Source organism: Bos mutus, chromosome 10 (genome assembly GCF_027580195.1).
Source record: "Bos mutus isolate GX-2022 chromosome 10, NWIPB_WYAK_1.1, whole genome shotgun sequence".
Taxonomy (NCBI): Eukaryota; Metazoa; Chordata; class Mammalia; order Artiodactyla; family Bovidae; genus Bos; species Bos mutus.
Genome location: NC_091626.1, coordinates 64,754,969 through 64,781,291, shown reverse-complemented (window position 1 = coordinate 64,781,291; position 26,323 = coordinate 64,754,969). Strand labels below are relative to the sequence as shown.

At 39.5% G+C, this 26,323-nt stretch overlaps 1 protein-coding gene across 2 annotated transcripts in view; it reads left to right on the top strand.

Annotated features, from left to right (window-relative positions):
• The first annotated feature begins 85 nt into the window (after positions 1 to 85).
• ATL1 (atlastin GTPase 1) overlaps positions 86 to 26,323 on the top strand; it is an 84,265-nt gene continuing 58,027 nt past the window's right edge. Inside the window, exons 1-2 of one of the 2 annotated variants that reach the window (XM_070378101.1) lie at positions 86 to 215; positions 10,402 to 10,571. In XM_070378101.1, the coding sequence (XP_070234202.1) occupies positions 10,538 to 10,571 (34 nt within the window). In that variant the 5' untranslated portion in view covers positions 86 to 215; positions 10,402 to 10,537. Of the gene's footprint in view, positions 216 to 4,881; positions 5,021 to 10,401; positions 10,572 to 26,323 lie in introns of those variants that run through there. The other variant, XM_070378102.1, reaches the window with a different exon arrangement.

Here is a 26,323-nt window from a genome sequence, read left to right as displayed (position 1 = left end):
GCCCAGAGGCCCGCCCGAGCGCGCCGGCCGCGGGGCCAGAGTGCCGCCCTGAGGCCTGCTCGGGACACGACACTCTCCCGGCCGGGCCGCCGCGCCCCCTCGCCTGGCGCGTCCCTCCGGGCCCAGGCTCTTCTCCCCACCCGCGGGTGTTAGGGACGCCCCCGGTGCATTCGTGGGCGGACGCGCCTCGGCTAAACCGCCCCCTTCTTTGTCAGGTAAACTTAGAGAGTGACGGGTGGCGGGAGAAGGGTGGGCACGAGGCAGACGGGAACGCGGCCCCCGCCCAGTTCAGGGAAGGTACGTTGAGGGCACTGGGCCAGGAGTCAGCTGGCAGTGGGGCGCCAGGGAAGGAGGTGGGGAAGTGCCAGGTTAACTAAATCGCGGCACACCCTACTGCACCGTCCTGTTCTGCAAATCATTCCCAGTGGTACCAGTTTGAGGCTTCCCTACACACCTGTGCAACCTGTCTTCTATGAGTTTTCCCAAGACATTTCTGAAAGTCTGAATTCTTAGGAAGTCTCAGTGCCAGTATCCCAGTTGGGCACACGCGGTGTCTCAATGCGGATGTTGCTCCTTTATTTGAGTCAGGAGCTTTGCAGAAGCTGAGACAGAATTAGGGACCACAACCTGGTTCTCGTTCTACCACTTCCTCAGTATGTGACCCGGGACAAGAAAGACATCGTATTTGGCAATGTCTCTCTATCTGCAGCTTGAAGAGGATAGGATTTTGCATCTGACACCCAAGAAAGTGTTTATAAAGCATCTTACAGGATTATAAAGAGGGTTATCAAAATATAAGAGGTTTAAAAATACTTCACAATGTACAAAATATGGAACAGGAGTTTAGGGAAGTAATTTGGCTGATATTTCACAGGCTGTTTTGCGGTTCCAGTTCTAGTCTTGTTCTGAAGGTAGAAATAACCGTACCAGTTTGTATACTGGCAAAGTTATTTCTAGAGCCCTGTGAAGGTTTGAACAAAAAAGCCAGTTTAACACTTGGCCAATGCATTTAGTGACTGAAAAATCACAAAAGAGCAAGTTGTAGATGTTGCCTTGTGGCTTTGAATATCCAATTCAATTCCATTCTTAGCAGTGTACTCCTTGTTGTTGGTCATTGTAATCAATTGCATAATGTAGAAATTAAATTCACACCTTAACAGGACAGGGAAGATATGTATTTTCTCGTGCTCTCTGCACAAAGGGCACTTATTTAGGGAGCATAAGTAAGCTCAGACTTACATGTTCTATGGACAAAGCCTATGTGTTTGCTGCATTGAAAAAATTGTTGAAGAACAGTTCCTTCTTTCAAAGCTTCTTGGCACTTGTTTTGGTGGGCAAATACTTTTGGCTTCAATAACTTAAAATCTTTTCAAATGTTCTATTGGTATCCTAGTACTTATTTACTGTCGTAGATTCTTATTTTCTCCTTTGACCCTATAAGCATTAATCCTTTTTCTAGTCTATAATTTATTAATACTTGCATTACTCCTCAGAGAATTTGAGGCAGAATACAGAAAATGCATACTATAACATAAGATAAAAATGAGGAAATAGGTATGATGTTAAAGGAAAAATGGGATACCAGAACAACACAGCAAATTGGCCGAAGCAGAAAGTTTTATAGTGTTTTTGAGATCACAGTAAACCAGTTGATCGAGATGAGAGGTGCATCTTTTCCTGTTACCAAGAGTTCAAGAAAACTTATCTCATGGGCCTTCCTAAAGTGGAAACTCTGAATTCCCTGTTTGAAACAAATATCTTTCTGACAATCTTTTAGGCATGTTATTCTTGAAACACAGTGTTTGATATGAATTAGGCAATAAAAAGTTTGAGGTCATAGGCTTCACCAAGATCCTGGAGTGCAGATACTTTATGTTGCCAGAAATGGCAGAGACATACGCTTTAACCATCAACCCAGAGCTGGATAGTATGGAAAAAGTCAAGGTTCTATGTGGTGATTCAGAAATGTCTGCCATAATCATTATTTTACTCATAACACAACCGTTCCAAGGAAAAAACATCTGCTTTATACTACAAGAGAATTTTAAAAATTTTAAATAGTTAATTTTATCAAGGTCAGTGAAGTCATAGCTTGTGTGTTAAATATTACATGGTTAGTAAAGAAATTCACATTAAATTTCCATAAAATAAACATAGTGCATAAATTTAATTTTACATCCTAAACAAGCACATGGTTTCAAAATGGAAGGTTACATAACAATAAAAAGATTTAGCTTACACAAAAGTTTCTTACAGACCACCAGTTTTTACAATGCCAGGATATTGAATAAGAATAAATATAACTTGATATGATTGTCATGTATTCTTTGGGTCTTAATATCTGACGTGTAAATATCTTCCATGTTTTACTGTTACCTACCTTATATGGTTTGCTCTATGCTTTTTAGTGTTTTTCCCTTCTTTCAGAGTTTTTTAGTAAAATGCTAATTATAATCTTTGGCCTCTGGTTTCAATTTTAGCCAAGGATGAATTTTTTAAATTGGGGGACATAGGGACTTCCCTGACTAGGTTAAGACATCACACCTCCATTGCAGGAGGCACAGGTTAGATTACTGGTCAGCGAACTAAGTTCCTGCATGCTGCACAGTGCAGCCAAAATATAGGGGGAAAAAAAAATCAGGGGACATAAAATTTTTTAACTTCTACCTAGGTAAGTTTCACAATTTACTAACCAAGAAAGAATGGTTAAGCAAAATCCTCAAGTGTGACAAAAAAAAGCATACGGACAGTAATTTAATATGGAACATATAGACTTAAGCATTATAATCTGATGAATCTTCCAACATAAGCTAGTTGCAAAATGTAACTTGATGTAGTTAAGCTTTATAGGTTCATTAACTATAAATCAATTAAATATTGGAAGACATGGGCCACCGTCATGATTTGTATTTTCAAATAAACTATTCTTTCTGTTACTAATGAGGTTCAGTTGTCTGTTGAGGCCAAAACTGTGTTTTCAAAGTATAGGAGAATTTCCTTTTGTTCTAGAGAGCAGTAGAACATGTATCTCTTTCAGAATCAGTATCTGGTCATTATGATGGGAGTTTTAAAAAGAGTTGAGGAACCCAGTTCACATCTTTTTTTAAAAATCTAGTTTGATTATCTGATGTGTAACCTTGATCCCCAGGCTGGTTTTTAAGTTTATATGAGAATTGATAGCTACTGCTGCTGCTGCTGCTAAGTCGCTTCAGTCATGTCCGACTCTGTGCGACCCCATAGATGGCAGCCCACCAGGCTCCCCTGTCCCTGGGATTCTCCAGGCAAGAGTACTGGAATGAGGTGCCATCGCCTTCTCCCGAAAAATAGAGATGAAGAGAAATTTTTCCAGAGGGCACAGTTTTGAATAGAACATCTGGTTGTCCTCTGTGTTAGGAATGAAAGATAGCCTGAGGTATGGCTCTATACTCATTTATGCAGAATAATTAAAAAGTTGGCAATAACTTGGAGAGATCAGAAATAAGGAAGTCAGTGGGAGATACATTATGAATGGAATATCAAAATTGGTTCATAGTGTGAAAATATCTTGGGAACCATTTGACTGCCCACAAGAGGGCGTCCATCCCAATAATCAGATATAAAAGATAATCTGTCCTATGAATGTCAGTCAGCCTCTACCCAGTCACCCTAGTTCAGTGGGGCCATGTGGCAATAGGAATGGAGGCTAAAGGGAATTCAGTGGCATGGACTTCCACTTGCCAAGGGTAATAAGGTTACTGCCACTATGCAGTATTTAACTTGCTTATAGCAGAGTCACTTGCCTTTGCAGTGACCCTTGCTGTGCTGTGCATAGTCATTCAGTCATGTCTGACTCTTTGCAGCCCCATCGACAGAAGAGCCTGGCGGGCTACAGTTCATGGGGATTCTCCAGGCAAGAATACTGAGTGGGTTGCCATGCCCTTCTCCAGGGGATCTTCCCAACCCAGGGATTGAACCCAGGTCTCCCACATTATAGGTGGATTCTTGACCATCTGAGCCATGAGGAAAGCCCAAGGATACTGGAGTGGGTAGCCTATCCCTTCTCCAGGGGATCTTTCTGACCCAGGAATCCAACTGGGGTTTCCTGCATTGCAGGCGGATTCTTTACCAGCTGAGCTATCAGGGAAGCTCCTCAGTGACCCTTAGTAAGATACTATTCCCTGGACAGACCAGTCAGTCACCTGGTGGCAATTTAATTAAACCACATCCTTTTGATTATGGAGGAATGAGCTATTTGTCCTCATGGGGTAGCTATGTATGTATGTACATACCTATAGTATATACATACATAGTCCAGATCCAGGCTTACCGACCCTTTAGGTACTGGCTGTTATGGTTTTTGAACCCAAAGATATGGTTCAAAAAAAAGGTGGCAAAGAAGTAGGAGCAGGTACAATGAAAGTTAGTCTATGTACTTTATTTGAGCCTTCCAGACCAGCTCAGGCCACCCCAGTATATACCTTTCCATTTGACAATGGAATTCTGCCCCTGTTCAATTTGTGAGTCATCAGATAACACCCAGTACCTATAGCCGTATGTGTACATAGTCCAGATATAGGCTTACTGTCCCTGCTTGGGAAACTTCTACTAGTACCACAATTCATGGACTATTTCATCACCATGTATCACAAACAACATTAAATTTAAGCAGGAAACTCATGGGAAGTATGGTAATGGAGTCATGCCCGTGAAGTGAACTGATCTTACCTCAAACCCATCACTTAGAAGCAGCTAGTATGATACCACAGTGGAAAGTCGTGCTGAAGGATCAGTTGGCCGAGAGATAACCCTTATGAGGATATGATACAGGATTTAAGTCAGTATCCAATATATATTGCCATCTACCCCATATTCAGAATACACAGGCCTAGGAACCCAAGACATGGAAATTCTATGGACATGAGTTTGAGTAAGCTCCAGGAGGTGATGATGGACAAGGAAGCTTGGTGTGCTGCAGTCCATGGGGTCGCAGAGTCGGATACAATCGAGTGACTGAACTGAACTGAGGAATCAAGGGGTACAAGTAAGTAATTATTAGGAATTATTATTATTCCTAATAATTCAGTTGAAGAATTTTTGTCTATACAACTTTGACTCTAAAACATTGGGTGTGATGGATCTGAAGGCCCTAGTGTCCAAGGGACAGATACTTTCCCCAGGTAACCCAGTCGCAGTTCCATTAAATAGGAAGCTTTTTTTTGGCTAAGTAATATTCCATTGTATGGATATACCACATTTTGTTTATCCATTGATAGTTACTGGCATTTAGGTTGATTCTACCTTTTGGCTACTTAAAGCAATGCTCTTAGAACATTCCTGTGCAAGTTTTTGCATGAACATATACTTTCATTTCTTTGGGATTGGAATGAAAAACTGACCTTTTCCAGTCCTGTGGCCACTGCAGAAAACTAAGATCATGGCACCTGGTCCCATCACTTCATGGTAAATAGATGGGGAAACAGTGGCTGACTTTATTTTTGGGGGCTCCAAAATCACTGCAGATGATGATTGCAGCCATGAAATTAAAAGATGCTTACTCCTTGGAAGGACAGTTATGACCAATCTAGATAGCATATTCAAAAGCAGAGACATTACTTTGCCAACAAAGGTCCATCTAGTCAAGGCTATGGTTTTTCCAGTGGTCATGTGTGGATGTGAGAGTTGGACTGTGAAGAAAGCTGAGCACTGAAGAATTGATGCTTTTGAACTGTGGTGTTGGAGAAGACTCTTGAGAGTCCCTTGGACTGCAAGGAGATCCAACCAGTCCATCCTAAAGGAGATCAGTCTGGGTGTTTATTGGAAGGACTGATGTTGAAGCTGAAACTCCAATACTTTGGCCACCTCATGCGAAGAGTTGACTCATTGGAAAAGACCCTGATGCTGGGAGGGATTGGGGGCAGGAGGAGAAGGGGATGACAGAGGATGAGATGGTTGGTAGGAAGGCATCACTGACTCAATGGACATGAGTTTGAGTGAACTCTGGGAGTTGGTGATGGACAGGGAGGCCTGGCATGCTGCGATTCATGGGGTCGCAAAGAGTCAGATACAACTGAGCGACTGAACTGATACTTTCATTTGTGGGAGGGGGGGGGAATTTATCTAAGAGTGGAATTGCTGGGTCATATGGTAACTCTAAATTTTGCCAGACTGTTTTCCAAAGTGGCTATATTCCCACCAGCAGTGTCAGTTTCACCAACACTTTTTGTTGTCTTTCTTTCTGATTACTGTCATCCTGGTCGGTCTGAAGTGATGTCTCGTTGTAGTTGTTTAAATTTTGATTTGCATTTCCCTAGTGACTAAAAATCACATCTGATCTGATCTGATCTGATCTCTGAGTGACTAAAAATGTTAAATCGTCTTTTCATGTGTTTCTTGGCCATTTATATGTCCTCTGTGAAGAAATGTCTATTTAGAGCCTCTGCCCATTTTTTAAAAATTCTGTTATTTGTATTTTTACTGTATCATACTGATACCTCAGATTCCAATTCAACACCATAGGGTTCATTCTTCCTTCTCCTTTCCTTATTATAACTTCATCTCCAAAAGCAAGAAATCTGGCTCTGATTATGCACCATGTATTGACTCAATTCTAGAGAATACACGAATAACTTCAGAATTGCTAACCTATGTATGTCCTAGAAGAAAAATTAATTGTGAACTAAAGAACAATGCTTGTGTACAGTTTTTGTCTTCAGTCTTGTAGCATACCATCAAAATACTATTTTCTATAGCTCCTTGGGTTTAGAAAATGCGTCAGTGTAGTTATGTTATTCACCTGTAATATAGTTAGGTTCACTTTTTGTTTTTTAACTATTTGTAATTCCACTTTGAGTTCCTTCCACTCCTCTGCCCATATCCTGATTGATTTTAGTTATTTATTTTGGAGAATGTGAACCATTACCATGGTTCTAACAGTGTGGGTGGGCTACATAAAAAGGTTACACTTAGAGAAGTATCAGCCCTCCTAATCCTTTCCACCCTATTCCCATTCTCCCATTGCTTCCATCCTATTCCCACCTGTCTCCTATAGATAACTGATCTCATTGGTTTCTGGTTTGCCCTGAATTTCTTTTGCATAGATGAGCAGATATATTTTTTTAATATCCTTTTCTTTCTTATATGGGAGGTAGAATATTTGTGCTTTGTTTTTTTTTTTCCATTTTATAGTGTATTATTCTGGAAATCAATATGTATCAATTCATAAAGATCTGTGATTTTTCTTTTAAGATTTATTTATTTTTTGATGTACTGGGTCTTTGTTGCTGTGCCTGGGCTTTTGTCTAATTGCAGCATGCAGGGGCTATGCTCTCATTGTGATGCACGGGCTTCTCATTTCAGTGGCTTCTCTTGTTGTGGAGTATCGGCTCTAGGCTTGAGGGCTTCAGTAGTTGCAGCTCATGGACTCAGTAGTTGTGGTGCTAGGGCCTAACTGCTCTAAGGCTTGTGGGATCTCCCTGGACCAGGGATTAAACCTGTGTCCCCTGCTTTGGCAGATGAATTCCTAACCACTGGAACACTAGGGAAGCCCCAGTATTCTTTGCTGTCGGTTCAGTTCAGTCGCTCAGTTGTGTCCGACTCTGCAACCCCATGAACCACAGCACGCCAGGCCTCCCTGGCATGACTCCGTCACCAACTCCCAGAGTCCACCCAAACTCATGTCCATCGAGTCGGTGATGCCATCCAACCATCTCATCCTCTGTCATCCCCTTTTCCTCCTGCCCTCAATCCCTCCCAGCATCAGTGTCTTTTCCAATGAGTCAACTCTTCACATGAGGTGGCCAAAGTATTGGAGTTTGAATTTCATCATCAGTCCTTCCAATGAACACCCAGACTGATCTCCTTTAGAATGGACTGGTTGGATCTCCTTGCAGTCCAAGGGACTCTCAAGAGTCTTCAAAAGTTCAAAAGCATCAATTCTTCTGCGCTCAGCTTTCTTTATAGTCCAACTCTCACATCCATACATGACCACTGGAAAAATCATAGCCTTGACTAGACAGACCTTTGTTGGCAAAGTAATGTCTGCTTTTTAATATGCTGTCTAGGTTGGTCATAACTTTCCTTCCAAGGAGTAAGCGTCTTTTAATTTCATGGCTGCAATCACCATCTGCAGTGATTTTGGAGCCCAGAAAAATAAAATCAGCCACTGTTTCAGCTGCAACTGAGACTCAGGGAAGTCCCTACTGTACTCCTTTCTAATGGGATTCACCTGAAAGGCTGGAATATGAGCTGAGAATTATAATAAAGAAATATAAGAAAAGCAGAACATGCTTGTTTTTGTTCAGTGCATTTGGTTTGTAGGTATGGAGTGAGATAATTTCTATCATCCTATATTGGCTCATTAGTGTTTATGGAATGCAACTCTATTGAAGACAGTCCCCTTTGGCTCAGATGGTAAAGCGTCTGCCTGCAACGCGGGAGACCCAGGTTTGATCCCTGAGTCAGAAAGATCCCCTGGAGAAGGAAATGGCAACCCACTTCAGTACTCTTGCCTGGAAAATTCCATGGACAGAGGAGCCTTGTAGGCTACACTCCATGGGATCGTAAAGAGTCGGACACAACTGAGCGACTTCACTCACTCAAACTTGGTTTACAGTGTTCTGAGGTCATAGAACAATTAACTGAAATAGGATTGCATAAGATTTGGCAATGGTGAGTGAGAGAGTTTGGTTTTTGACATATTGATTTTGAAGTGTCAGTAGGAAAACAAAATGAAGATGGCCTTAGGCAATTACAGACTCAGCCTTGGAATGATGATTTTCTTTTCTCAAGAAAGCTTAAGACTAGATGAATAGATTTGGGAATCAATAGCATCGATGGCGGAGAAGGTGATGGCACCCCTCTCCAGTACTCTTGCCTGGAAAATCCCATGGATGGAGGAGCCTGGAAGGCTGCAGTCCATGGGGTCGCTGAGGGTCGAACACGACTGAGCAACTTCACTTTCACTTTTCACTTTCATGCATTGGAGAAGGAAATGGCAACCCACTCCAGTGTTCTTGCCTGGAGAATCCCAGGGACAGGGGAGCCTGGTGGGCTGCCGTCTATGGGGTCGCACAGAGTCGGACACTTCGCAGCAGCAGTAGCAGCAGCATAGATGGAGATCCTGTCTGAAACCATCATATAGTAAATTACATTGAGGGAACACAGTGAAGAATTGCTTATAATGAGGGAATAAACAGAGATCTAGGATCTGATAATTACGAAGCTAGCGGTAATCTCCCACGCAGAACTGATCTGTGTAGAGTATAGTCAACAGCCAGATTCAGGAGAAAAGTGAGTGAGGAGGTGAGGAATGGGATGACAGTATCTTGAGGGTCAGGTAGCATGAAGGAACAGTGTTTCTAGGACGCTGAAAATGAAATTGATAGGTAAAGAGGAAGGAACTCGTGAAAATAGAGTGATTGAGAATATTTATTAAAATATTTATTGCCTTTTGATTTCTATTCAAAATTGTTTGCAACTTTATTGCCAAGGCTCTGTCATAATATGATGTTATGACTTAGAATATTTGTTAATGTAACTCCATATGATAGCTCTGTAAAACGAGTGGAAATTTTGCCCATTATACATGGAGTTAGTTACAGATTATGATAAATCTCCAACTTATATTTGTCTTCATCTTTTTTGTTTGTTTGTTTGTTTGTTTGTTTGTTTTTGGCTTCACTGTGCAGCATGTGGGACCTTTGTTCCCTAACCAAGGATCGAACCTATACTCCCTGCCTTGGAGGCATAGGTCTTAACCACTAGACTGCCAGGGAAGTCCAACTTGAGAGGTTTTAACATGGTGGTTTAGTCACTAAGTCATGTCCGACTCCTGTTGACTCCATGGACTGTAGCCTGCCAGGCTCCTCTGTCCATGAGATTTTCCAGGCAAGAATACTGGAGTGGGTTTCCATTTCCTTCTCCAAGTCTTGATCTTCTTAATCTAAGTATGCTATCCCAATTTTAAAAGACAGGCCTGTTCAGTATACAGGTACAAAAATGCATGATACCCTATTTACTATCATGACCTTGCTTTTAAATTAGGGAGGAAATGGTGCCTGATAGATAAATTCAGATTATTTTAATTTTTCAGCTCTGTAAATGTTGCCAGCATATTTCTACTCATATGTAACTGGTGGAGGAAACTGGTTTTTGAACATGCAGAATCATGCAGTATCTTGGTCTGTGTAGTTCTGACTGTATAATGCTGTAAGTTTTTTGAGAGTGTGTAAGGGGGTGCTGTTTATTTGTATGTGTTTTCCATCGAAAATGTTGCAGTACATCGTCTGTCACTGTCTTCAGGCTCTGGGGGTGGGCCAAGGTAGGGAGGGTGTGACGCTGGTTTTTGTGTGAACTCCGGCTTGTGATGCTGAGCTTGGTTCATCCGCTTTCTCCTCCCTTTTCCTCCCCACTCCTTCCCACCAGCGCCACAGCAACATCCTCAGAGTCTGAGGGAACTGCGCCCAGCGAGGGCATAGAACCTCCCACCGCCAGCAACCTGCAGCCGGGAGAGGAGCGAAAGCACTGACAGCGCCTCACCGCCACCAGTCCCCGGACCACCATGGCCAAGAACCGCAGGGACAGAAACAGTTGGGGTGAGTAGCATATGGTGACTTCTGCAGCCCGCACAGGGACTGGCCCTCCGCTTTCGGCTTCTGGAAATGAAGAGGGCTGAGGGCTGCTTGGCGCCAGCGTCTAGGGCTGGGAGATGGCCACAGCCGAGCCGCTCCCTGTTGGGCGGGAGGAACCGTGGCCAAGCGGTACCCATGGAAGCAGCATCTCTCTCACTGTGGGGCGAAGGGCGAAGGCTGCAGCTACATGCAGGCCGCAGACGCCAGCCTTTCCCCCACCCCCATCCCCCATCCTCCTCCCAGCATTTGGACAGCACCCACCCGGTCGCCTCAGGGGACTCGATGGTTTGGCTTTAGCTAAAGGAGGTTGGCAGGAAGGGGTGAGGCCGGGCAGGGGACTGTGGTGAGGGGCGTGGAGTGGAGAGCCCCCACCCCTTCCCCACGAGCTGCGAACTCGCTGGCCTCGCAGGGCTTGGACTCCTGGCAGGCGGGCAGCTTTGGAACAATGAAGCGGAGCGCGCCGGGACCAGGTCCCGGCGTTGCAGACACGAGCAACGCGGCGGGAGAAGGGGCGCCGCTTGGGAATCCCATAGCACCGCAGCACTCCTTTTAATCGGGGGCTGTGTAGGGAATTTGGGAGAAAGGGGGTCAAAGTTGTGGTTTCCAGCCTTCTGCCCCACCCCAACCTGGTGCCCCATTCAGGCCAGCGCTAAGGGTGGCATTGTTCTTAGGTTTTACCTTTTGGAGATATCGGGCTCATGATTCAGCACCAGGCCGAGGGGAGGGGGAAGGAGAGACTAGGCCCAGGGGGTTCACGCTGCCGCGAGTGGGTGGGCGGCGCTCACGCAGGCGGAGAAGAGAGAGTGCAGTGATTCAGGAGAAATCGCAGCCCCGCCCGCTCTGCTGCTCCAGACTCCGTAGTGTGGGCAGGTTGGGCTTCTTTTTCCTCTCTGGGCTCCCGACTTCTTCCAGTCACAGTGCCAAACTCACTGCCATCTTCGGGCATTTTATTATCAGCACCAGAGCAGACTTCAGACCAATGTGGCATAGTGGATAGAGGAATAGTGTTTCTTCATTAGCTTGAATTGTTATTGGGAAAGTTAACATCCACTAGGAGTTCAGAGCTCTTTCATTGACTTTCTTCAGTGTCTCTGACAGCTCTTCTATAACTGTCCATCAGATTGTGAGGTATAAATTTACATTTTAATTAGTTATTTTGGTTACCTTTTATGAAAATTGTATATCTTTCATCAAAAGATCCTATTTTCTCTTGCCTCTGATTGGTCACAGGACCAATTTAACTCCCAAATAAGCGAAGTCTACATTTGAGGGATTATCAGAGGTTTACGGTAGATGTGGGGGGCTGGAGCAGGGATATCTGTCTTTAGTTGTCTGAGTTTAAGAGAAAGCAGTTCCATTTTCTGATATCTGATACCACCAAATCCCAGTTTTAGTAGCCATGACTGTTGCAATGGCAGCTTTTGTTTGCTTCTTCTGAAATATGGGTAAACTTTTTCAGAATACTCCTTCTCCTCCCTTTCCCTTGGCCTCCAAAATAGGAATTTTTTGAACACTCACAGTTAAGGTGTGTATGTTCAAGTCAATTTTGGCCTTAATCTCTGTACACTCTTGACTCAACTGTATTAAGAGACAGGCATGTGAAAATTTATTCTGATGACTAAAATTTTTCTTCTTCAAGAAGCTTTGGATCATAATTTTTCAGTGTTTCCTTTGGTTACAAATTTCTCACATAGTGTTTTTTTCTTTCTTAGGGAATGTGGTTCTCAAATGGGATTTGCATAAAAATCACATTGGAAACTTATTAGAAATGCAGATTCCCACATCTTCCAGCCAGAGCTTTTGAATCTGTGTCTGAAATAAGGTCTAGAAATCTGCCTTTTAATTAGCATTTTAGGTTATTGAGAAGCAGATCATCTTTGGATATTAACTTTGAGAAACACTGTCGTATTTACATTTGATTGAAATGTATTCCAGATAGTTTATCCAGAAGTCATCTGAAGAGTTTTGAGTCAAGTGATGAATTAAAAATAGAAATACCACAGTCACTATGTGTTCACCAGAAATTTCATAAAAAGAGATAGTGGAATTGTGGACTCTTATCTTTCTTATGTGGAAATGCTTTACTACTCAGATATTTCTTTGCTGTAAAGTGTACATGGCATGACTTAGAAAATGTAGCATATGGAGTAAGAGATGTAAGTTTTTGGCAAATATGTTGGCCATGTCTGCCTTGATTCCATTTTATCACCCGCATCTAGTACAATGCCTAACATAATAGGCATTTAATAATAATAATAATAACTAACATCTTTGAGCTAATATGTGAAGTAGGTATTATAGTCCTCATTTACATATTAAAAGGCAAATAATAGAGCTAGGACTCCAGCTCTGGCAGTTTGACTTGGAATCCTTTGTCACTACCAGTATTTTGCTGAATGGATAATATTTTCTGCCATTTCTATACAATATTGTATAGAATTGTAGTTTTCAAGATACATTCATCTGCATCATTGTATTTGATCTTTAGCCTCTTAAGTTGTCAAGATATAGTCCCTGTTTACAGATTAAAAAACTGAGTCTTAGGTAGGTTAAATAACTTGGTGAAAGTGATATAATATTTACTATGTTTAAAAACTGAGATTAAAACTTAGAGTTGTCTTATATATTCTATATCATAATGCTTTGGAATGTTTTTATATATAATGGGGCATGGTGTGAAGGCAATAGAGAAGACAGGCCCTCATAGAAGGCAGAGGTCTCCGATGAGAAAAAAACACAGGTGATAGTTTAGAAAAGAAGACAGTAAACTGATCTTATCATCTAGCTAAATAATATTTTTCAGACAAATTAGAAATCACGGGGCAGAGGGGAAAGGTCAACTATCCAGAATTGGAAAATACAGGATTTCCAAGAAAAGTATAAGAGCGATACTTGCAAAATGTGTACAAGGGACCTAAAATTCAGATAAGGACCCTGTCGAACCAGTAACAGATACTATTTTTGTCTGAGTGATCAGAGACCTGTTAGGTGCTTATAAGGGTCATGGAGGCTAGAAAACAGAAACGCGTCTCTGCTGACACCCAGAGTAGGGTGGTGGTTGAGAATCATACCCATACGTATAAGGGAAGCAAGTCTCTGCTTCCAAAACTGAGAATCCCACCACCTGTACCTGACTCTATACTGAACTAAAAGGTTGTATAAATTTAAGCATTTAAAAGTCAGTTCGTAAAACATAGACATTATTATCCTTATCTTGATATATAAGTAATCTGAGATTCAGAGAGCATAACTTACCAGAGGTTGAATAATTTATGTTACAGATCTAGGATTTAAATTTAGGGTTGTTTGTTTACCTGGTCTGTGTGATAAAGACAAGGAATTAAAATAGAAAGCCAGCAGGTGCTACAACAAACCTGCGTAGGCTTAAGCTAGTATAAGAAATCAATGCTGTATAAACTTGATCTCCCTGAACTAGAAAAGAAGGCAAAGAATATGCTAGTGTGGAAGATAAAGGAGACAGATGACTATCAGAAACAGTAGCCCAGAAAGCAGCCTTTCGGGTTGGATTTAGAGTTTATGTACTCTCAGAAACAAAACAGAAGCATATTCGTTGTTTATTTGTTTTTGTTAATTACAGCTGCTTAAAAATTTGAGATGCCACATGGAAATTTGAGTTTTCTGTATTTAACAAACTGTCAGTGCAATATTACTTTAGAAGAAGAATATTTGCAATAAAGTGTTAGCTAGTGTCAGCTTTTCCTGCCTCTTTAAATAAACTCAGCCTCACATTAAGTATGTTGGTGGTGGTTTAGTCGCAAAGTTATGTCCACCTCTTGTGACCTCATGAACTGCAGCCTGCCAGGCTCCTCTGTCCATGGGATTCTCTAGGCAAGAATACTGGAGTGCGTTGCCATTTCCTTCTCCACACACTAAGTATAGGAAATGTCTATTTGTTGAAAATTAATTTTTAGGTTTTTGTTATTTAAGGAAAGGTTAAAAAAAATCTTGATTATAATAATTTCCAGATCTTTCTTTTCCAATTGGCTGTATTCTATTTTCCTTGAAATGAGACTGTCACTGTGTACTTACCTCATTTTCTATATACTTGTTCCTCCTGAAACAAAATAAAATTTCTATTGGATCATACATGTTCTTCTCCTACAGATTCTCCCTTCCACATTATTCTGACTTAATTTGCCTTCCCTATATCTTTTTTCATATACATTTATATAGAGTTATACTTTACTTTTTATATATAAAAGTATATACTTTTTAATATACATATTATACTTTATATCTGCTTATCTTGTCTTGATAGCTCTTGGGTTATATCTTTGCTCCATTTCAAACTCTGCAGACTGTATCTTCAGAAACCAGTGACTAGACTGTAAGTATAACCTGTGATCATCAGGAAAAAGATTGTGAGAAATTTTAGTAAAAAAAAAAAAAAAAAAAGTTGGATATTTTAAAATTTAGAGGCTCTTTTACATAAAAATTATTCTATTAAAATATCTGTATATACAAAAGAAAAATGAAACATAGATGTTCAGTTTTAAAAAAGTGTAACAGTGAATCCCCCTCCCAAGCTGAAAAAAAATAGAACTTTATCAGTATTTTCACACTACATGTCAGCTGCTCCTTAATGGCAATATCTCCTTATAAATACTTTCATAAATTTGGTGTTTCTATTTCCTGATCATTTTATATCAGGAATTAATATATATCATTAATATATATATATGTATATTTTATATATATATAAATTAATATTATTTTGTATATATATAAATTACTATGATATAATATATATCATTAATATATATATGTATATTTTGTGTAAATATTTGTATATATAACAATCTATCACTAAATAATATATTAGCTTTACATTTTTAAGAACCTAAAATAAATAAAATTTAGAGTATATTTTTTTCCACAAAGTATTTTGTTTACTTATAATCCCCATACTTAGTATTATAATAGATGTGAAATTATATCTCACTATCTTTTCACTTTCATGCATTGGAAAAGGAAATGGCAACCCACTCCAGTGTTCTTGCCTGGGGAACCCCAGGGAAGGACGGGGGAGCCTGGTAGGCTGCCGTCTATGGGGTCACACAGAGTCGGACGTGACTGAAGCGACTTAGTAGTAGTAGTAGTAGTATGGTTTGAATCTGTGTTCTGATTATCAATGAGGTGTGAGTATATTTTCATACATTTATTAACCATTAGTATTTCCTTCTCTCGGAGAAGGCAATGGCACCCCACTCCAGTACTCTTGCCTGAAAAATCCCATGGACGGAGGAGCCTGGTAGGCTGCAATCCATGGGGTCGCTAAGAGTCGGACATGACTGAGCGACTTCACTTTTACTTTTCACTTTCCTGCATTGGGGAAGGAAATGGCAACCCACTCCAGTGTTCTTGCCTGGAGAATCCCAGGGACAGGGGAGCCTGGTGGGTTGCCGTCTATGGGGTCGCACAGAGTCGGACATGACTGAAGTGACTTATCATAGCATAGCATAGCATTTCCTTCTCTGTACCTGTTTGCCCTTTGCCGATCTTTTGTCAGGTTATCTTTTTTTCCTTTTTCTTTGTCCTTTGCTACCTTGTGATGTGACTTTGCTCTCTTGATGTTATGTTTAGTAAATAAGTTTCATATTAAAAATAGTCAAGTTAATATTTTCCTCTTTATGGTTTGTGCTCTTTGTATTTTAAGAAATCTTTCTCTATCTCAAAGTTATATAGTTTTCTCTTATTTGGTTTTAAATTTTTGCATGTCTCTTTTTCATTTTTTAAATTGTGGTAAAATGCACATAACATAAAATTTACTATCTTAACCATTTTCAAGTATACAGTTCAGTGGTACTAAGTTGTTATACCACCTCCACCACCATCCATCTCCAGAGTTCTTTTCATCTTGCAAACATCTGTATCCATTAAATACTAACTTCTCATTCCTTCTCTTCCCAGCTCCTGACAACCACCATTCTACTTTCTGCCTCTATGATTGTTGACTACTCTGAGTATCTTAAGTGAAATCAAGTATCTATCTTTTTATGACTGGATTATTTCACTTAGCATAGTGTCCTCAAGTTTTATCCATGTTGTAGCATATGTCAGAATTTTCTTCCTTTTTAAAACTGAATAATGTTTCATTTGGGACTTCCCTGGTAGGGAATCAGCCTGCAATGCAGGAGACCCCAGTTCGATTTCATTGACTATATATATATCACATTTTGATTATCCATTCATTTGTTAGGAAGCATTTGTGTTGCTTCCCCATTTTATCATTTGCAAATAATGCTATTGTGAGCATGGGTGTTTATATATCTCTTTGTGACCCTGCTTTCAGTTCTTCAGATATGTATCTGGAACTAGAACTGCTGAATCATATAGTAGTTAATAGTTTTAATTTCTTTGTGGAACTACCGTACTGTATTCCACAATGGCTGTACCACATTCCTATTACCAGTGCACAAGGATTTACTTCCTCTACATCCTCATTAACACTTGTTCTTTTCTGGTTTTTTTGAATAGTAGCCATCCTGATAGGTGTGAGGTGGTATCTCATTGTGGTTTTTATTTGCATTTCATTTCCTAATTTCTCTTATTTCTCCTTTCATTCATTGGGTGTTTATGAGTATGCTGCTTAATTTCCACAGATTTGTGAATTTTCTAATTTTACTTCTGTTACTTATCTCTAGCTTCATTCTACTGTGGATTGGGGAAAATATTTTATATGATATCTATCTTTTAAAAATCTGCCAAGATTTAATTTGTGGTCTAATATATGATCTATCCTAGAGAATGTCCTATATGTATTTGAAAAGAATGTCTATTCTGTTGTTTGGTAGAATGTTCTCTATAAGTCTGTTGGATCTAGCTGATTTACTGTGTTGTTCAAATTCTCTTTTCTGTTGCTTATCTTCTGTCTGATTGTTCAATCCATTATGAGTATGGGGTATTGAAATCTCCAGCTTAACACTTCACATATTTTTTTTTTTTAATTTTCTTTCAGCTTTATTTTTTTTCATATATATATTTTTTTTTTTTTTAAATTTACAATATTATATTGGTTTTGCCATATATCAAAATGATGGCCTGTTATTAGATGTATATGTTTTTATAATTGTTATATCTTCTTACCATAATGAACCTTTTATTAATGGATACAGTCCTTCTTTGTTTCTTTAAAACTTTTTCAGTTAAACTCTATTTTGTCTGTATATTAATATAGTCACCCCTGTTCTCCTTTGCTTACTGGAAACACTAAATATCTTTTTCCATCCTTTCACTTTCAACCTATCTATGTCTTTGGATTTAAAGTGAATCTCTTGTAGACAATGCAGAGTTGGATCATGTTTTTTAATCCATTATACCACTGTCTTTTGATTAGAGAGCGTAATCCATATATATTTAACATTACAAGTGGGGAAAACCGCCTAACCACTCAAGTATGACCTAAATCAAATCCCTTATAATTATACAGTGGAACTGAGAAATAGATTGAAGGGACTAGATCCGATAGACAGAGTGCCTGATAAACTATGGACGGGGATTCATGACATTGTACAGGAGACAGGGATCAAGACCATCCCCAAGAAAGAGAAATGCAAAAAAGCAAAATGGCTGTCTGGGGAGGCCTTACAAATAGCTGCGAAGAGAAGAGAAGCAAAAAGCAAAGGAGAAAAGCAAAGATATATCCATTTGAATTCAGATTCCAAAGAATAGCAAGGAGAGATAAGAAAGCCTTTCTCAGTGATCAGTGCAAAGAACTAGAGGAAAACAATAGAATGGGAAAGACTAGAGATCTCTTCAAGAAAATTAGAGATACCAAGGGAACATTTCATGCAAAGATGGGCTCAATAAAGGACAGAAATGGTATGAACCTAATAGAAGCAGAAGATATTAAGAAGAGGTGGCAAGAATACACAGAAGAACTGTACAGAAAAGATCTTCATGACCCAGATAATCACAATGATATGATCACTCACCTAGAGCCAGACATCCTGGAATGTGAAATCAAGTGGGCCTTAGGAAGTATCACTATAAACAAAGCTAGTGGAGGTGATGGAATTCCAATTGAACTATTTCAAATCCTAAAAGATGATGCTGTGAAAGTGCTGCACTCAATATGTCAGCAAATTTGGAAAAATCAGCAGTGGCCACAAGACTGGAAAAGGTCAGTTTTCATTCCAATCCCAAAGAAAGGCGATGCCAAAGAATGCTCAAACTACTGCACAATTGCACTCATCTCACACGCTAGTAAAGTAATGCTCAAAATTCTCCAAGTCAGGCTTCAGTAATACGTGAACTGTGAACTTCCAGATGTTCAAGCTGGATTTGGAAAAGGCAGAGGAACCAGAGATCAAATTGCTAACATCCGCTGAATCATCGAAAAAGCGAGAGAGTTCCAGAAAAACATCTGTTTCTGCTTTATTGACTATGCCAAAGCCTTGGACTGTGTGGATCACAATAAACTGTGGAAAATTCTGAAAGAGATAGGAATACCAGACCACCTGGCCTGCGTTTTGAGAAAACTGTATGCAGGTCAGGAAGCAACAGTTAGAATTGGACATGGAATAGACTGGTTCCAAATAGGAAAAGGAGTACGTCAAGGCTGTATATTGTCATCCTGTTTATTTAACTTCTGTGCAGAGTACATCATGTGAAACGCTGGGCTGGAAGAAGCACAAGTTGGAATCAAGATTGCCAGGAGAAATATCAATAACCTCAGATATGCAGATGACACCACCCTTATGGCAGAAATTGAAGAAGAACTAAAGAGCCTCTTGATGTAAGTGAAAGAGGAAAGTGAAAAAGTTGGCTTAAAACTCAACATTCAGAAAACCAACATCATGGGATCCAGTCCCTTCACTTCATGGCAAATAAATGGGGAAGCAATGGAAATAGTGACAGACTATTTTTCTGGGCTCCAAAATCACTGCAGATGGTGACTGCAGCCATGAAATTAAAAGACGCTTACTCCTTGGAAGGAAAGTTATGACCAACCTAGACAACATATTAAAAAGCAGAGACATTACTTTGTCAACAAAGGTCCGTCTAGTCAAGGCTATGGTTTTTCCAGTGGTCATGTATGAATGTGAGAGTTGGACTGTAAAGAAAGCTGAGCGTCAAAGAACTGATGCTTTTGAACTGTGGTGTTGGCGAAGACCCTTGAGAGTCCCTTGGACTGCAAGGAGATCCAACCAGTCCATCCTAAAGGAGATCAGTCTGGGTGTTCATTGGAAGGACTGATGTTGAAGCTGAAACTCCAATACTTTGGCCACCTGATGCAAAGAGCTGACTCATTTGAAAAGATCCTGATGTTCGGAAAGATTGAGGGCAGGAGGAGAAGGGGACGACAGAGGATGAGATGGTTAGATAGCATCACCAACTCAATGGACATGAGTTTGGGTAAATTCCGGAAGTTGGTGATGGACAGGGAGGCCTGGTGTGCTGCAGTTCATGGGGTCGCAAGGGGTCGGACAGAACTGAGTGACTGAACTGAACTGAAATGATAAGGAGGGATTTACTTCTATCATATTGCTATTTGGTTTCTATATGCCTGATATCATTTTTTGTTCTTTATTTTTAGCTTTTGGTGTTCAAGTTCTTTGGAAAGCCCCATTGGAATTTTTTACATGTAGATTAATTTGATAGAATCAAGTTTTTTTACTATATTAAATATTCCCATCCATGCCATATTTCTTCATTTATTTAACTTTTGTTTCTTAATGTATTGTAGTAGTTTTAAAACTTTACTTGAAGGGCTTGTTTGTCATTTGTTATTATAGTTTTATTCTTTTATTTTTTGTCATTATGAATTTCCCCCTACTATAATCATCACTCAGTATCTGTGGCAGATTGGTTCCAGGAGCTTCTGCAGAAGCCAAAATCCACAGATGCTCAAGTCCCATAGTCTGCCTTTCATATTTGTGGGTTCTGCTTAGACACAGTCAGCCACCCTGAATTGTAAACATAGCACATGATTCACAGTTGGTTGAATCCATGGATGCAGAACTTCCCAGTATGGAGAGCCAACTGTGTACTCATTGAAAAAAAACACATGTAAAAGTAGACTTGCACAGTTCAAACCTGTATTGTTCAAGTATCAATTGCGTGTATATATATATATGTATATATCAGAGAAGGCGATGGCACCCCACTCCAGTACTCTTGCCTGGAAAATCCCATGAATGGAGGAGCCTGGTGGGCTACGTCCATGGGGTCGCTAAGAGTCGGACACAACTGAGCGACTTCACTTTCACTTTTCACTTTCATGCATTGGAGAAGGAAATGGCAACCCACTCCAGTGTTCTTGCCTGGAGAATCCCAGGGACAGGGGAGCCTGGTGGGCTATCGTCTATGGGATCGCACAGAGTCGGACACGACTGAAGTGACTTAGCAGCAGCAGCAGCATATATATATATATGGCTATTAACAGTGTATAAGATGCAATCGATCTTTACATATTCATCTCATATCTAGCAATCTTGCTAAACTTTCATATTAGTTCAACTAAATTGCCATTTGATATTTTAGGATTTTGTACATAAAAAACCTATCATTTGCAGTTGTTATTCCATCATTCATTCCTTTTAATCTTTGCCTTTTATGTATTTTTATTGTCTTAATCAGATTAAGAGTGCTCTCCTTTGTTCCTAAGGAATATTTTTAAGAAATCATCACTGGATATTGAATTATAATCACTACTTTTCTGTAATTATTGAGCTAATCATATTACTTTTATTCTTTAATTTTTTAATATGTTTAATTATATTAAAAGATCTTTGTTGAACTGATCTTGCATTCCTGGAATAAACCCAAGCTAGGCATATTGTGTTACCTTTTTTAATACATTGCTGGATTTGCTAATCTTTTAATGGTATTTCCAAACATGTTTACAACTAATTTTCTTTTTTTATTCTTTCTTTGTCTGCTTTGGTATCAAGGTTATAGTAACTTTATAAAATGAGAGGGGGAAATTTTTTCCTTTTCTTTTTGATTCTCTGGAAGTATTTATATGAGATTGGTGGTTTAGAGTGGTGGTTTAGTCGCTAAGTTGTGTCCAACTCTTACAACCCCATGGACTGTAGCCTGCAAGGTTCCTCTTGTCCATGGGATTTCCCCAGCAAGAATAGTGGAGTTGATTGCCCTTTCCTTCTCCATAGGATCTTCCCGATTGAACCCTGGTCTCCTGTATTGCAGGCAGATTCTTTACAGACTAAGCCACCAGGAAAGCCTGTATGAGATTAGAATGATCCAGTTTAGGAAAACTAGTCTATTAAACCATCTGGACCTGCTGTCTTCTTTAGAGTAAGATTTTGAACTATTGATTTAACTTCCAGTATTGGTTATAAAACAAATAAAACTTTCTGTTTGTTCTTGAGTCAGATTTAATAATTTACATTTTTCTTGGAATCTGTCCATTTTGGCAACTTGCATGAGATTGTTTTTAATTCTCTGTTATTTTCCCTGCTTAATTTTAATCTGTTATCTTCCTTATTGTATTTTTTGTTGTTAGTCTCTCCTTTTTTCTTTTTATATTTACCTAGCTTTTGTGCATCTCTCTCAATTCCTTCTTGTACTTTCTTTGATTTCATTCTGTATTCTCTTTTTAGCTTAACAAGTTGGATACTAAGCTCATTTATTTTGAGCTTGTCTTCTTTTTCTAATGCATGCATTTAGGGCTATAGATTTTCTCTAAATATAAATTTTGCTGTATCCTACATGTATTGAGATACAGTAGATTCATTCTCAATCAGTTTGAAGTATTTTAAATGTTCACAGTGATTTCTTTCTTTACCTATGAATATATAGAAAGTACATTTTTGTTATTAATGTCAAACTTAATTTTATTCTAGTCAGAGTATATGTTGTACAGTAGCACCGCTTTCTATGGTGATAGAAACATTCTGTTGGGTTTGCCCAAAAGTTCCTTCAGTTTAAAGTAAAAATAAAAGACAAAATTTTCATTTTCACCAAGAACTTTATTGAAGTTTTGTTCCACTGCCTTCTGCCATTTTTCAGGCAACTTCATAATTCTCTCTTCCCAAAACTTTTTATCTTTTTGAGCAAAGAGCCAATCTAGGTGATTTTTATGGTCTTCCTGGAAATTGAACTTTTTTCCACAAAGAGAATTTTGTAAAGACCAAAATAAATGGACATCCACAGGTTCAATGTCTGATGAATATGGTGGACGAATCAAAACTTCCCAGCCAAGCTGTAACAGCTTTTGCCTGGTCATCAAAGAAATATGTGATCTTACATTATCCTGATGGAAGATTATGTGTTTTTTGTTGACTAATTCCAGATACTTTTCATCAGGTGCTGTTTTCAGTGGGTCTAAATGAGAGCAGTCCTTGTTGGAATTAATCTTTTGGTTTTCCAGAAGGTCCGTATAGTAAGACTATGGTCTTTCCAGTAGTCATGTATGGTTGGAAGAGCTGGACCATAAAGAAGGCAGAGTGCCAAAGCATTGATGCTTTCAAACTGTGGTGCTGGAGAAGACTCTTTGTGAGTCCCTTGGACAGCAATGAGATCAAACCAGTCAATCTTAAAGGAAATCAACCCTGAATACTCATTGGAAGGACTGGAGCTGGAGCTCCAGTACTTTGGCCACCTGATGAGAACAGTTGACTCATTGGAAAAGACCTGGTTGCTGGGAAAGATTGAAGACAGAAGGAGAAGAGGGTGACAGAGGGTGAGATGGTTGGATGACATCACTGATGCAATGGACATGAACTTGGGCAAACTCTAGGAGATGGTGAGGGACAGGGAAGCTTGGCGTACTGCAGTCCATGGGATCGCAAAAGTCAGACGTGACTTGGCAACTGAACAACAACAGTAAAGAGCTCATGATAGAGGACTCCCTTCCAATTCCACCGTATACACAACATCACCTTTGGATGAAGACTGGCCTTTTCTGTGGGTGGTGGTAGTTCATTTCACTTGCCCCACAATCTCTTCCATTCCACATGATTGTTCAGTATCCACTTTTCATTGCATGTCACAGTTTAAGAACAGAACTTTTCATTATGTTTTAGTAGAGAATTACATGAGGCAATATGGTCAAGAAGGTTTTTGCTTAACTCATGTGGAACCCAAACATCAAAGTGAGTAACATAACATAACCAGGCTGGTGCAAATGGTTTTCAGCACTTGGTTTGGGTATTTTGAGTGTGTCAGCTATCTCCCAAGTGGTATAATTGATTGTTCTCAATTTATATCTTGATTCATCTATTGTCAAATTGTTGATGCCCATCTAAAGAGAAATCTCCAGCACAAAACTTCACAAACCACTTTTGACATATTTGATCAGTCACAGCACCTTCTCCATATACTGCACCAATCTTTTTTTGCATTTCAGTTTTGTTTTTACCTTTCTTGTAACAATAAAGCATGATATGCTGAAAAAACTGCTTTTTTCTTCCATCTTCAGTAGTAAAATGGCTACACAAAAATTCATCAATTTTGATTTTTTTAAATGCACACTGTTGTGACTACTATCATAATACAGTCTAACAAAATTGTCTTGAATGAAGTTAAAGCAAGTGCTACTCGAGCTCTCTTACAGAAAAAAACCAAACAGATCTTTTGGCCAGCCCAATGTATCTGTACTATCCAATGTGGTAACTTCTAGCCATGTGTGTCTTTTGAGCATTTGAAGTATGGCCAGTGAGAATAATAAGCAAACACTTTGTTTTATTTAATTTTGATTAATTTAATTTAAACAGTCATATGTGATTAGTGGCTGCAATATTGGGCATTTTGGGTTCATAGAATAGCTGGTTGTGAACTTTGTTGAAACTTGTTTTTTGTCCTACTACATGTTTCATTTTTAGAAATATTCCTTGTAAGTGTGAATAGCACTTTTTGTTTACTAATTGTTGATGCAGTGTGCTATGTATGTTGATTAGCTCAGGCTTGCTTATATCTTTCAAACTCTTAACTGATTTCTGGACTGCTTGATCTACCAGATACTGATATCTGATAGGTACTTTAAAATTATGAAAGATGTTTTAATCTGTGACAGTAGATTTGTCAATTTTCTCTTAATATTCCCTTAAGATTTGTTTATGGATCTTGAGCTAAGTTGTTGCTGCTGCTGCTGCTAAGTCACTTCAGTCGTGTCCAACTCTGTGCGACCCCATAGACAGCAGCCCACCAGGCTCCCCCGTCCCTGGGATTCTCAAGGCAAGAACACTGGAGTGGGTTGCCATTTCTTTCCCCAATGCATGAAAGTGAAAAGTGAAAGTGAAGTCGCTCAGTCGTGTCTGACTCTTAGCGACCCCATGGACGTAGCCCACCAGGCTCCTCCGTCCATGGGATTTTCCAGGCAAGAGTACTGGAGTGGGGTGCCATTGTTAGGTGCACACAAATGTGGAGTTGTTACATCTTCCTGATGAACTGAGCCTTTTGCTTTTGTATAGTGAACTTCTTTCTTCTGAGTAATACATTTTGCCCAAAGGCTATTTTGTCTGATATTAATATAGATCTTCATATGTGTTTTGCTGATTTAGTTTATGGGCCTACTGAGCAGGAGTGGCTGAAGTAGGAGGCTGACTGACATGCACAAAATGAGTCAGTCACTTTGTCCATCTGACTTTTGAGAACCTCCTCTAACAGTAAATGCCCTTTGTTGAGCATTCACATGGGACCCAATATTCTTATACTCCATCCCCATTCCAAAGGTCCAGGCATATATTTCTTCAAAGTACCTTCAAAATGTTGGCTGCTCTCTGTGTGAATTGGTGCAGTTCTGTTCCTTTGACATATGCTGCAAGCCTCATAGGTACTATCTGCTCATATATCTGTCCACTCTGTTAGAAGATAGTAAAAGGTTTCTTCTTCACTCTTGCCTCTAAATGTCATGAGTGCCTTTCATGGGCAAAATCTAAACCAGAATCCGGCTAAGAAGGAATTGTAAGAATTGTACTATAGTTTCCACACTTCCAGTTTCTGCCATATAGAGAAGAGCTTAGAATGGTGGAGATAGATCTGAGCATGACACGGATGATGTTCAGCAGAAGGAGTAGCCACCCATTTTCAAAATAGCTGACTCAGAGATGATTAAAGGGTGAGACAGTTCCTTAGAAACCACACAGTATAACTGCATGTGGATTTGTTTGTTTTCTTTCATTGGAATTAACACTTCCCATCTGGTTTTTTCCTTAAAATATGTGAACATATTTTCTCATGATTAGGTATTTTTCTATAACATGCTTTCAGATGGCTCCATATTCTGCAGAGTATAGCTGTGACATAATTTATTTACAATACCCTAGAGTTAGAGATTTAGATTGTTTCCAATTTTTTGTTAAATAAATAATGCTGTAATGAACCTTTATGTAAATAAATACATATGCACAATCCTGACATTAATTTCCTTAGGATAAATTCCTAGAAATTGAACTGTTTCATTAAAGGGTATGTATAGTTTTTAGTGTTTTTTTAATGCTCTTAATTCTGAGCATATATATTTTTTAACCATTGCAAGTTATAAAGGCAAAATGCTTATCTCTTTTTATTTTTTAGATTCTCCTTTTAATTAGCATTTCTTCAGTTACTGAGAAGACTGAACTTTTCCCCCTATGTCTATTAACCATTCATTTTTCTTCTTTTTTGTTGTCATTCAGTTGCTAAGTCATGTCCGACTCTGCAATCCCATGAACTGCAGCATGCCAGGCTTCTCTGTCCTTCACTATCTCCTGGAGTTTGCTCAAACTTATGTCTACTGAGTCAGTGAGGCC